The sequence below is a fragment of the Equus quagga genome, chromosome 21, assembly GCF_021613505.1.
Source record: "Equus quagga isolate Etosha38 chromosome 21, UCLA_HA_Equagga_1.0, whole genome shotgun sequence".
Taxonomy (NCBI): domain Eukaryota; kingdom Metazoa; phylum Chordata; class Mammalia; order Perissodactyla; family Equidae; genus Equus; species Equus quagga.
In genome coordinates this window covers 807,877-822,251 of record NC_060287.1, presented here as the reverse complement: position 1 = coordinate 822,251, position 14,375 = coordinate 807,877, and the positions used below count along the sequence as shown (strand labels likewise).

The window sequence follows — 14,375 nt, the reverse complement described above, 5'->3', positions numbered from 1 at the left end:
ATTTTGTTTTGTAAAATTTTAAATATCTACAAAGATAGATGAAATTGTATCATAGTATAATGAACCTGCGTATACCGATTTCTACAACAACTTAACAACAATCTACTGGTGACCAGCTTCCTTTCATCTATATACTTAACCACTTCCTGTAACCTTTTAATGTTTAAAAATAACGTTGTCCATAAAGAATTAATAATTAACCTAAATTTATTAGTAACTACCTTCCATTGTTAAAAGGCTGAATCTTTCAGTCAATGACAGAACTTTCAGTCAAATACACAGAAAGTCTCTTGGTATGTGGGCTAATTCTCTAATTTTCTGTCAGAGATTTTATACAGAGAAATAGGTATAACAAAACCTGTTATTTATAACCTGAATAATCAGAAAAATTATACCCATATTGCAAATGACAAAGTTAAAATTGAGCCATTAATTAACCTTATCAAAGTGGTAAATTTTTATTGCTGAGGAATTTATAATGACTAAAATTCCTAATTTTATTCTTCTATCTAACCATTATTCAAAGATTAAATACTGAAAATTTCTGAAGGTAGAAACAATTTATTTCCCTGCTGTTCCGTGCCCCATGTGCCTATGGTGTTTGATCTTGTTAGGCTTTTCCATAGGTACCATTATCTCCATTTCACCACAGGAGGAAACTAAAGCTGAGAATTTGAATGGCCCATGGCCACATAATTATTAATTAAGAAACCAAAATTGGGATCTGGTACTTTCCACCTTCAAAGTCCGTGCTGGGCCCTGATAATCACAATCGTGCCTTCTTCCAGGGTTTGGTGAGGCTTAGTTGAGATAATTCGCAGACTGCTTAGCTGACATCATGGTATTGTTCAACGCACATTTTTATTGTGCTTCTGTTTAAAGCAGTGGAAGGAGAATGGACTCTGAGGCTGGTGCAGAGGGTCACTCTCCTTAAACACAAGTCTATTTTTTCTCTATTTTAAATGAAATTACTGTGATTAAGAAATTTTGCTTTGAGCAATTTTGCATTGAGCACCTTAAATCAGAATACAGTGAACCCATCCCCACAGAGCACATTTCATTTCACAGGGCACATAAAAACTCCTGAAGTTATTGAATAAAAGAAAAAATCAAGCAGTGTCTTCCCCAAGATCTTGTAGCTGTGCTTTTACTTACCAATGACAAGGTCTGAATTTTCTTTCTCACTGGTACAAAGTTATTGGGATAAGACAACATAAAACTTGGCTAGATGGAAAGACTGGCATTACTTTTGCCCAGTCTTCGTTAATTTTCCCAACACAGTTCTTTACAGTGATTATAAAGAGAACTGAAATAACATTTAACATTTTTATGTTTAGTATAATATATTGGTGACAATTTCTAGTATTTACCTGATGAAATAATCACATTTCTAAAAATTAGCTTGGCTGAAACACCATTTTCTGAATTTTGAAGGGAGATATCCATGTGCGGAAGTCGGGCATCCCAGTGAGAGCAGAGACGGGAGCCCTAACGGCCCGCCTAACATTCCCACTCCTCCACTGGTCTCCTTGGTTGGGCACTTTCACAAAATGCTCTCCTTACAAATGCTAGTCCAAGAAGACATCACAACCATCTCTGACGTTAGCATAGAATTCGGCATTTTAAAAAGCACTTTTATATTCTATCTTCAATTTGATCTAGACAGAACCCTGGAGAGGTAAATAAATAATTGATCCTCCTTAAGGTGGGTCTGAAGGTTAATAGTGACTGACATAGACGGCACTTACTGTGTGTCTGGCAGGGTTCCAAGTACTTCACGTACATTAATTCCTTTAACTGCACAGAAACCTTATGATGTAGACACAGTCAGTGTTCCTATGTTATAGATAAGGAGACAAAGGCACAGAGAGGTTCAGGCACTCACTCAAAATCACACAGCTAATAAGGGACAGAGGCAGATTTAGACTCTAAGACAGCCTGGCTCCAGAGCCCATAGTCTGTCCCACAGCTCTGTGGAGTTGTGCTGGAAACTGACGAGTGGCTCACCACTTAGAATAAGTGGTGAGGACATCCAAATTTAAAACGTGATCCATTACACCACGTTGACTCAAAACAGCAGAGCTTTCTTTCAGAAAATGGAAGTTCATCATGAATGCCTCCGTATGGTTTGCCCAAACTCAATGTTTACACAGAGCAAACTGGAGCCCTCTGCAATGTTCCAATAACCCCATACAAAGACAGAAACTCTCACTCCTGCTTACAAATTCTAACAGTGATCTCCTGTGCATCATCACTTCTCCTCCTGATGCTCACATGGCAATAATGACATTTTCTCCCTGGGGTTTAGAAAGATCAGTGACCGTCCTCAAGTTCTGCTCCTAATTCTCCCTGTAATCCTGAGGACACTCTACTGCAGATATTGCCATCTTCTCTACACTTCCTCACGGGGAAGGAATTAGCCCTGTGCTGTCACTTTCTCTCTGTGTTTTTTGTAGTGTCTGTCACACTGTTGCCAGTTGGTGAGTATTTATTAAATGAATGCATGAATAACTGCCTTTGGACCTTGAGTGACTTTGACAAGTTACAGCATGCCACTGTTTTGAACAGTGGCAAGATTGGATTCCTGAGAAAGGGTCAAGTCTGGAGGAGCTTAGAGCTTCCTGGAGAGAGCCAGCCATTTGCAGTGATGCAGCTGGGAAATCAGTAGGGTACCCTGCTGCTCTTGTGGCCTGAGCATCATGCTTACACAAAAAATAGAGAAGAAGTGTCTCCTTTCTTGACACCTTCTTTCTGGAAGACACATGAGGCATGGAGCTCATACGAAAACTCACGCTGAGAAGGTCAGACCAAAACTGTTACTCTCTCCCACAGAAAGCCTGAAAATTCATCATGTAATCAATCCTTTTCAGAAAAAACCTCCTATTTAATATTAAAAACTATTTTTTCAATACTGTACAAAACAGATCTAATAATTCACATAATATTAGGATGTCTTCTATGAACAAAGAGCGTTCTATGGATGGCACTACTTTGTGGCTGTCCTTGTAACAGCAGTGGGCTTAGAAAAATGAGAGTCTAGGGTCTGCTCTCAGGAAGCCCAGAATTGAATGAGAGGGTGATGGGTAAATCTTCTCCATCACAAGATGTACGAATCTGGTGCCCAAACCAGTTCTAGGCAATTTTGTGTCAATTGGATTAGACTATTTAAAAGTCAGCTACACTCCATTTTCAATAAATTCTGGATTCATTGTTCATTTAAGACAAGTTTTTATTGAAGACATTGAATTTAAGAAAATACTTCCACAGTGATTTTGTAGATAAGATGCGCTAGCTCTTATTTGATACTGTTAGATTATTGTTCTCCTTCTAGAAGCCCAGAGAACTTTACAACTCGTATGTCACTAGTGCAACATACCGATACTCCATTAAAATGAATCGATAAAAGATGCTCTCATTCTCATTTTCAGGGAGTCGGGGTATATAGCTAAACTGGACCTCGTAGTAAAAATAGAAGAGTTAGAAACATCTGAAATTTAATCCAGAGCTCAACCCATTGTATCTGCGCTGCTCTGTTGATGACCCTGAGGAAACAGTGGCCGTGAGAACAGGGAGTGAAAAGGCTAGTAGACGCAGCTTTCCACTTTCCTCTTGTTCTCTCATTTGGAATGAAATGAGATGAAAGGTTCTCAGTGTGGCACTTCAGAATAATGAGGCTTCTCGCAAGATTCATTTTCCACCAGGGTGTGGTTGTCCCAGGGTTTCTGAGGGAGTTTCAGATTACCATCTTCCAAAATAATTTAGAGACCTACAGCGTGCATCTTGAGGTCAAAGGCATAAATATTTTGAATTGAATTAGTGAGAGAAAAGTTACTCTCTACTGATGGTTTTTTACTACATTATTCCTTACCTTTTGTTGTTGTTTTGTTCTTCTGCATTCTAACAGGTGAATTTGGAGAGGTGTGCAGTGGTCGCTTAAAACTTCCGTCAAAAAAAGAGATTTCAGTGGCCATTAAGACCCTGAAAGTGGGGTACACGGAAAAGCAGAGGAGAGACTTCCTGGGAGAAGCAAGCATTATGGGACAATTTGATCATCCCAACATCATCCGACTAGAGGGAGTCGTTACTAAAAGTAGGTAAAGTCCTAAGACAGACTTTTGTGTATGCTGAACAGAGCTTGGTTAAACCTAAACTCAATCATTTAAGAATTCTGATCTTTTTTTCATAAGTGGCTGTCTGTCCCAGCAGAAAAGCAGTTTAGGATTAACATGTCTTTCTTTGGCAATAGAGTGAAGATATCTAACTAGCCTTATATTGACAGTACTATTGGAAATCTTTAAAAGCTTTGAAAAAGTTGGGAGCTAGACAACAGACCAATTTAAAACATGCTGATCAAAAGATTGTTAACAGCGAACTGTGGAGAACTTTCTGTTATGTAAAGCAGCAAGGAAGGACAGCGGCTGGATTTTGACAGGGTTTGCTGGGAACTCCCTGCTAGCTGCTCTTTCTTTTATTGTTCACCAGCTTCATTGAAGCTTCCACATCTTTACCCCCCTGACTTTAGGAAAATTATGGGAGTTTGGGGGATGCTTCTGAGCTATAAAGATTGGGATCACATTAGACCCAAGGCCTGTTCTGGTTCTCTGTGGATTTCAGATAATTCTGATCTCGAGTCCCAGATGGATTCTTGACTGGTCTGGGGGAGCTCTGGCTCACAGCCTGTGATAGAGAATTGAACTTATTTCCATGATGGATTTTCCAGGCAGGCTTGAAAGAGATCCCATGAGGAAGATATGTGATTTTTGGCTCCAATCCAAATGAAAACCTCTTGAGAATGCTCAGGGATTTTTTTTTTTCCTCAAGATTTTTGGAGCACAGGATGGAGAATAAGCTAAATTGGCAGCAAACTCTTCAGAGTGAACGACAACATGTGGCAGGGAATTTGGCATCCTGTAGGGGGGTGATTCATTGGCAGCACATTTGCATAGTCTATGATTCCCAACAGACATTACATATCATACTTTCACAATGATGTTTTTCTTTAACATTTCATGGAGTGCTTTCCAAATGGCACTAATACCTATTCTGATTTTAGTGTGACTGAAAAGGCAATTCCTTCCTCACAAGAGCACGTGTAATTGAAATATACTTTGGTTTCCTTTAGAGTTTTCTTGTGTAATAAATGGGATTAAGAATTTAACAATGCAGAAGAACCTAACCATGAACTGTAAGCCCCTGTTAAGCCTTGTAAAAAGTATTTTTTTCCTTTGTATCCCTAAAAATTAGACCACAGTAGTAATACTGAAATATTCTCTGATGAAAAATATTTAAAATTTTTTAAAATCAATAATAGAATCATTTAGTAGTACTAAGTGTATGGGAAAGTGTATGACTTCTCTGTTCCTTCAGGGAAAATCTATACTATTGATATCTATAGAATTGTAGACTCACATCTCACAGGGGTTTAATACTCACTTAGCCATCTATTCTCACCTCCACTTTACCAAGTGGCTTTGGCACATCTTGAACCTCCCTGGGAGAAGAAATTATATTACTTCTGTAGCTCTTCCTCTTTGAACTCTCAATTTTCACAAGTTTTTCTTTATGAAGCGACTATTACGTGCCTGACATTGTAGTGTGGACATTATTTCGTTCTTACCACTGCCCTGTGAATTAGATATGAAAATCCCGTTTTACATTTGAGCAAAAAATAACAGCTCGTCTAACTAGAAAGGGCAGAGATGGCATTCAGAGCTTAGCCTGTTGGTTTCACCTTGTCCCCAACTCTGGACAAAAATGGGTTTCTTTTTCTTCATTCTTGTATTCTCCTTCTTTTCTATCTTGAATTTTTTATTTTCTATAATAGTTTGATTATAGCATGGCATCCCTCAAGCTTCACAAATTTTCTGAGATATTTAATAACCCCGAGCACTTGAAACAAAGATGAGCTCTCATCAAGGACACGAATCCATGTTATGTGATACTCGGGGACTAAAACAGAACCGGGCTCATAGTAGGCACTTGATTTACCAATGTTGAGAAATAAAATGTTGATTGATTGAACGAATGAATGAAAGAACGGTTTCTTTACCGGTAGGCCTTTGCTCAGTGTGGGTTCATTAAATTGAACACGTGTTTAAAAGAAGTCCAGCTGTGTAACTGCTTCTCACACTCAGGGAGTGATAGAGAAATCGGTTCCATTGCAGCATGGGCAGAATTACCCCTGCCCTTCTCCAAGACTTACAGCTAAGAAAAAATGAGATACAAGTGACTATCAAACTCAATATTAGTTTAAATTTAAGCTGATTGACTTATAGACTCTCATATTTTATCAAGCATGAGTTGATTTTTTTGTTTCCAGTGTTATGAATTATTGAAATAACTTTTTAGAGTTTGCTGTTTCCTATAGATTCATTTTCTGAATGATAAGCAATATCGAACCATAATTATTGGAACAGATTTTCTTTAGATATAAAAATGAAATTCTCAAAATGAATTATAATCACCTAGTAAAGAAATACATAAAACAATTCCCAAGACCAAAATGCAGGAAAAAAAGTTAAGAAAAAAAATTGACCTTTAAAAATTGGAGGTATTATGCATTAAAAGTCTTATTCAAGTCTAACTCTGTAGCATTCTAATATGGATTACAACTAGCTTATTCTTAGGGTGAAAGTTCTAAATTTGATATATCTCTCTGGTCAAATAAGCATGTCTGCCAACTCTGACTCCATAAACCGCAGGCGCCCCGCATAGTGCACACAGTGGAGCAGCAGACCTAGAATGGGAGAGCGAACTGCTTTAGTGGCATATTTGAAAGCTCTAAGTCTGGCACCTTGTAACATCTGAGAGGAAATAGAAATGCCTTAGAATAAAGTTAACATGTTCCATTTAGATACAAATAAGGCAATTTTGCACCAGAGGTATTTAATCCACTCCTGTTTTCTTTGTTTCCTGAGATGATATGACTGCTAAAGCAATCTGCATTCAAAGTTCAGAAACACACACAACTACAATGATGCAGGGCTTATAGGTTTATGAAGAAAAAGTTATGTTCAAAGAAGAAAAGCAAGTGACTAGTATCTAGATGAGCAGTCGGAGGGTCGGTCTCAAGTTGTGACTGAGCTCTACTCACTGTGAGGCCTCAGGCAGTCCGCCCGCTCACAGAGACTCACTTTCCCCACTTGTAACATGGCACGAACAGCTCTACTTTACTGTTTCCAGACACTTCAAAGATCAATACAATTCCAGAGGAATACATTGTTAAGTGAAATAGAACTAGGAAAATCTAAAGCACTGCTTTAGTTCGAGAGCTAAAGCACTGGTTGAGTTCGAGAAGATTTTGCCAATTAATATTGGGAATATAGAAGAAAATTCTTGAAAACAATTTCCTTTTTTTCTCAAATGTAATTCCTTTTATTATTGCTATTAATTACATGCTTTGAAATGCTAGGCCAATTATAATGTACCAATTTCAAGTCATTTAGAGAAAGCTCTTTATTTAATCATTATATTTTCATTTATTTGAATTGAGCCATAAACAATTTTAATGGTACATTTTGAGCCTGATGATCTTAAACAAAAGAAAGTGAGAGAGTCTCTGATCTTCAAAATAGCAGAAAGCTAGGGGCACAATCACAGCTCAGAACTTGGTACTAACATGTGTTATCAATTTTAGTTGAAGTTCAAAAAATGGAACTTGATTTTAGCAAATGTTTGATATTTCTGCCATCACATCATTAGTCAAATGATGTTCAGACTCCAAGAAGACCTTTTCACCTAGTGAAATAGAAGGAATTGCAATGGATGAGATTGATGCGTTGTTTTGTTGTTCTTTAGGGAGGGAATATTTTCTGAAAATTAAAAAAAAAATAAAGCAACTTAACTGTAACCTTGCATTGTTGAGGGATGTCTTGGGGAGAACATTAAAAAAGTTTCTCATAATTAAAATATTTCTCTATTGATGTCAGTGTTCACTTTACACCAAAAGCTTATTCATTTGTTTGCACCTTCCTGTCACCTGCACAGATTATAAGGAAATGTTACCAGAAGAAGACGGCCTTCTTTAGCAACAATGCCAAATTCTTGCTATTTTCTGTTTCCTCTTCTCTAAAGGTTTTCTTCTGCGCTTGCCTCGAGGGTACTACATTCCATGTCATAGTCTTAACAGACAATACACAGTCACGCCCTGCATAAGGACATTTCGGTCAAAAACTGACCACATGTATGACAGTAGTCCCATAAGATTACTATCATATAGCCTAGGTGTGTAGCAGGCTATAGCATCTAGCTTTCTGTAAGTACACACTATGATGTTCACACAACAGTGAAATCACCTAATGACGCATTTCTCAGAATATATCCCAATTGTAAAGTGATGCATGACTGCATATATATATATGTGTATATATATACTATGTCTTATTAATAATTTACAGAAACAGTTTGTTAAAATTAATAAATTTTGGAAATGGATGACATGAAGTTATCATGCATTAATGACTGTAATTTGATGAATGAGCTCAGAATATGTCTATCTAAGTACCCATATCAACAAAATTAGGAAAATCTCTGCTCAATGTATTGGAGAGAATAATAAGGCAGAGAATACTATTTTTACACATTTAAAGAACTTTCCTTTTTCTTCATCATTGTCCACTTATGTCTCTTGGTTGATTCGGCCACATTTGAATTGCAAAAGAATATGTTATTGTGTATTTTCCCCGGTTATTTAGATAAGATGGGCTTCTAATATTTTTGAAATATTAAATTCAACTTATAAAATCTGTTAGAGGATGACTTGCATGTGCCCAAAGATTGTCTTTTAAGGAGTGCTAGTTTAAATATATAGTAACTCTCCTAAAGTAAGAAGAAATATAATGATCTACTTGTTTAATAACTGTCTGAGTAATTCTGGTCTTGCACAAGTGCTTGCAGAAAGTGAGAACAAGAAACACCCATAACTCACGAAGCTAGTGAAATCTTGATATCAAATCACACAAGAATATTATCAAAAGGAAAATAACAGTTCAGTGTAACACACAAACAAGAATTCAATAACACTGGAATGATTTTGAAGCCATAGTTCTTATTTTTAATAAAAGAGATACTATATCATGCCCCAGTTTACTTTATTGCAAGAATGCGAAGTTGGTTTAATATTTAATCCTTCAAGAAATTCACATAAATAGATAAAAAAGCAAAAGTCAGTCTCAGTAGATGCAGAAAGTAAGCAAACATCTTAATTTAAAATTTTTTCTTAGCATATCATACATAGAAAATATGTATGCCTGATAAATGTATGTAAACACTCCCAAAACAAAAACAAATAAACTAATAAACATCATACGCAACAGGGAAATGTTGAAAGCATTTCTTTTAAAGTAGAAACAAGAAGACTGCTCTCATCTCTTCAATTCATTATTGTGCCAAAGGTCTTGATTATTGCAATTAGACAAGAAAATAAATAAAAAGTAGAAAGTTTGAAAAGGCAAAAAACTAAACTGTCCTTGTAAAAATCAGACTGAGTACATTCAGATTATTGTGTTCATTCATTGTTATTGCACTTATTGTACAAATCAGCTCTGACTGGAATAAGGGAAAGTAGAAGTATTGTTCCTGTCTTTAAAGGTATTAAATTTTGTTTGAAATTAAGCATAAGTATACTTAAAAATTTTAAAGTCAGCTGTGTGTACAGTGCTCGATGTGTTAAGATTGACAGAGTGTGGTTGGCTGAGGAAGCTCTGAGAAAGTGTCCCTTATCCTGAGTTTGAAGGGAGATTACACTTAGCCAGCCTCAAGTAATAGCCGTGATCTACCCAATTGGAACCAGCACTCTGCTAGGTGCTGAGTTTAGAGCTACAGAGAAAACAGAGTTGGCCCGTGCCCAAATTAATTCATAGACCAGTGGATGCAATAAGGGTCATTCTTAACATGAATACTGTCTTGATTAAAATGTAATTTGGAAAAGATTGTCCTGTATTTTTATATGATTTAATGGGAAATCCTCAGAAAAATGCCCTAAATCAGTTAATTGCTATATTTCTATTACTCAGTTACATATAGTACATGAAAATCTATAACCAAGACATTTTCTTTCTAAACAAAAGTGATTAAAATCATCTTTTGTGGCAACAATGAAACATGTTTTGTCAATTTTCTTCAATTTTCCTTCTCCTGTTTATGTTTTTTTGCTTCTACCCTGATACTAATTACATGACGCTAATAATGAGTGCTGGATGATAGATAAGGTTAAATACTTTGATTTTATAAATCACACCTATGTATTAGAGTGTGTTTAAGTCTTTTGAAAATAAGACACAGAGTATGTGAAACACAATTACTGTTAATAGGAGTTAATAGAGTTTCCTTTGGAAATGAAATAAATTTCAATAATTTGTAATATTTTAATCATTGATAAATACATTTTATGTTTGAGTGAAAATATTTCAACTTAAGGCCAAAAATTATTTGCTAATTGCAATAAAATATTTCTATGTCTGGCATATGTATTTATCACATTATCCTACTCTTCTTGATATAGAAGATGTAATGAAGAAGGTTATCATGAAATAGCTAGTGCTGAACCTGGAATTCTTAGATATTTAGAATCATTTCTTCTGTCATCAAACAGTGGTTCAAGGATTAGTAATATCTCTGAGCCACTGGGAATAGTTGGGGAGTGAACTGATTATAACAGACTGATTTGCTTCCTTTAACCTTATAATTATGAAAGATCAGGATTTGGTCTGTACTCACAAATCAATTTAAGAACGATAGCAAAATTCCACTGTGAATTTTGTTTTGCTCATTTTTGATGGAGTTTTAGTTCAGCTAGGTATCCAACAATACTTTCACTGGGTTTAATCTGTACGCTCAGAGGCATTTTAGGATCTCTGAGGGCAGTGACTGATGATATAGGTTCTGTCTTGAAAAAGCTGATAATGTCATTTCTACATCAAAATACACATGAAAGACTAGGCAGACTTGGATAGAAATACATTGCATTGTGCGCAGATGAGCTGGCATTTTATAAATATTTCCAGCTATATTTATTCATGTTAGAACTAGTTCTCACCATGATTGCAGACAGTCTCTTTTCCTTTAACCCTATTTATCATAATCAAAATCACATGGGAAACTGAATGAAGATACCGCATTCCAAGGTAGAATATTTGTGATTCTGTTTACTCTTTGTACATTTGGATTTGCTGAATCTTTGAACTTAATGCAAAGCACATTTTCAGACTTGTCCACCTTAACTTATGTGTTTACAAATACCTAAATTATAGAATGAAATGCACCCTAATCTGATTTCTGAATGGTCATGGGGCTTTGGCTTAATTGACTGGTTTGATTTTTCAGCTGCTTTTATTTCCATCACCAAACATTCTACTAGACATGCTCACAAGAAATGAAATGGTCCTATGGCTGAGAGCCAGAAGGAAAAGTGTCATGGTAACACACCAACCCAGGAACTGGCCACTGTAGTTGAGCGCTGCCTGTACTAGCAGAATAACCTGAGTGCAGTCAAGAGGTACACTGGATGGTGACAGCATATTGTTCTTCCTAGAATTGTATTAGGGAAGGAACATAAAAATTCACAGTGATTTATGGAGAACATGCACACGCAGGATTTCATTCATTCATTCATTAATTTCAGGTCAGGTCTCTGGAACAAGTCTTTAGGTATTTAATGTACTAGTTCAGGAGAGACAGAAGCTTCCAAGAACAGGTAGAATCTTTCCTTTCTTCCTGAATATTGTCAAATAAAGCTTACTTTGTATTTTGAAGAAGCAAGTTCTGGAGGCTCGAAGTTTTGGCTAAATTGACTTCTCAGACATTACCAGATTAAATAGATATACGTGATATTAACCAAAAGTATATTACTAAATCCATGTCTTCATGGAAAACAGATTGATATATCAGTTGATTGTTATGTATATGAAAATTATCTGAGAAATTTGTAGAATTTAAACAATTTTTCTCACCTCAATAAATTAGACATACAATTTGGAATATAGTCAAGTACTAAATGTATTAAGTATAAGCTTAATGGTACTAAGCCATAATTCACAACTAGTATGAATTGAGTTTTCACCTATGAAAGGAAAAAGCAAGAAGACAAAGCTATTTTCTAGCTTCAGAATGGCAAACTAACCTGCAAGATAGAGAAGGCACATATAAGGAAGAATTAAAAGTGCACTCTTTAATTAGGTGTACATGGATGTTTGTTAAAGTCTATTATTTGTTCAATCAGCACTTAACTCAGACCTCCTAGAGTTAGAGGAGGGGTGATCTTCCTTATTTTTGTAACATGATGGATTTATAATTAAAATAATATTATAGCAACAATAAAGGAAGAGAATTACAATGTGGTAATATGTGTAGGCTTCGAAACCAGGGTTAGCAAGTTCGGGGTCTGCTAGAGTACTAGCTAATAGAGTAACTTCAGAAAGTGTCTTAAATCCACAATGCTTTCAGTTGAGGAAGCCATAAAATGAGAATAATGCATATTACCAAAGCATGAGGAGGATGTGAGGTTGAAGTGTTGTAATATAAGCCAAGTTCTAATGCAATGTTACATAGTTCTAATTGTGCAAAAATTTACCAGTGTTTCCTGTATATCAAAAATGTCCACTTTCCATATTTCCTTTTCCTTTATAAATGTCTGTTTTGCATTTCTTATTTTCCTGGTTGATGTCATAATGTAAAAAGAGTTGCATTTTCAGCTTCGTTCACATAACATTACACTGTAACAAGTGTCTGAAGTGCTAAAGTCTTCGAGTCATCATTTTAATTCAGAATAATCCATAGAATCGACACCCAACAAATGCCTCAACCATTACCTGTGGTTTAACATTCATTCTATTGGCAGATCTATGTTCGTATAATTAGCACCTTTGTGTCTAATGCTTTTTCTTATTTTAAATGTTTCCCTCAGTATAAATTTCCCAAAGTAACAGCATAGTGTATTCAGGTTGCAAATTTTGTCTTTATAATGTATTTTCTATGTGATGTTCAACAAGTTAAGTAACCTCTGCATATCTCAGTTTTCTCATGTGTAAAATGTAAATTATAGTAATTAATCTTAGTATATATAAAATAATTAAACCAGCATCTTGCACATAATAAGTGCTATATAAATACAATAAAATGTTTGTTAAAAGGTTTAATGGTATTTAAGGCAACATAATTCCCAAATGGTTTTTACAAGTTAGTGCCAATAGCAATTTACATTTTGTTTTCCTTATAAACATAGTTATCTTGGATTTTATCATTTTTCATGTGTTCGTTGAATGTAAATACAAAAGGTTATATCCGCTAGTCTTGTTTTGTAATTCACACGTAGGGTCCACAAAGGTAGGTATTCACTTGCTCTTGACCAGCCTGCACAAAAAAGAAAACCTAGCACATAGCTTTGTAAATGCCTGTAGAATGAATAAATGATTGTGGGATTCATGACCCTGTCTTGGGCTTGAAGGCAGAAATACTTGATTTTGTAGATCAGTGAAGGTGAAATTGGAAGAAAAGGCCATGTTTTGTGTTCATATGAAACCGTGCCAAATAAGCCTATTTAGATATCATAGATTATGGGTCCTGGCTCTGAGAACCAATCTTCTTCAATTTTTTTCTTTTTAGTTTTATTTTCTACTGAAATTTAGAGTTTTTTTCATTGAAACTGCAAAATTTGGAGGACAAGGAAAGCTTTCACATTTTTTAATTCATCAGGTGTATCAAAGTGTACTGCAGTCATGTGCAGCATAAAGACATTTCCATCAGCCATGGATGCGTAGATGACAGTGGTCCCATAAGATGAATACCATATAGCCTTGATGTGTAGTAGGCTATACCATTTAGGTTTGTGTAAGTACTCTAGACGAGGAAGAAATTTCCCTCTACCCTTCTACGTTCCTCTGATTGGTCTTGTAATTAAATTCACATAAGACAGAATATTAGGAGGAAAACAAACAAAAGTTTAATAACATGTATACCTGGGAGAAACCCAGGAAAACTAACTCACCGAAATGGCCAAAGCTCTCACCTTAAATACCATCTTCAGCTAAAAACAAAAGAAGATTTTGGGGATAGAGAGAGTCAGGGACTACAAAGGGAAGGAAGGCAATTCACAGGTAGGTGAAAAGGAGCAAACATTTGGAAAACAAGTGTTTGGCCACAGAAACAGAAGACACAGAAGGGAGCCCAGCAACAGGCTTTTCTAGGTTCCTCCCTGTCTGCCAACCACTTCATGTTATGGGAAGGTGACAGCTCACTTCCTAAGGCAGGTTTTTTAAATCTGAATTCTTTTAGGCAGTAAAGGGGAAGATAAGAAAATTTTTCTAAGTCTTTTTTTTCTTACAAATAATCAGCCTAAGATAATCCTCACGTTAAAGAGTTAAGTTTCGGGGAAAATTCTG

General features: G+C 35.8%; 1 protein-coding gene across 3 annotated transcripts in view; it reads left to right on the top strand.

Moving 5' to 3' along the window:
- Positions 1–14,375, top strand: part of EPHA3 (EPH receptor A3) — a 365,687-nt gene that overhangs the window by 301,587 nt on the left and 49,725 nt on the right. For all 3 annotated transcript variants that reach the window (XM_046647947.1, XM_046647948.1, XM_046647946.1), the window contains exon 11: positions 3,905–4,090. In XM_046647947.1, coding sequence (XP_046503903.1) covers positions 3,905–4,090 — 186 coding nt within the window. The remainder of the gene's footprint in view (positions 1–3,904; positions 4,091–14,375) is intronic.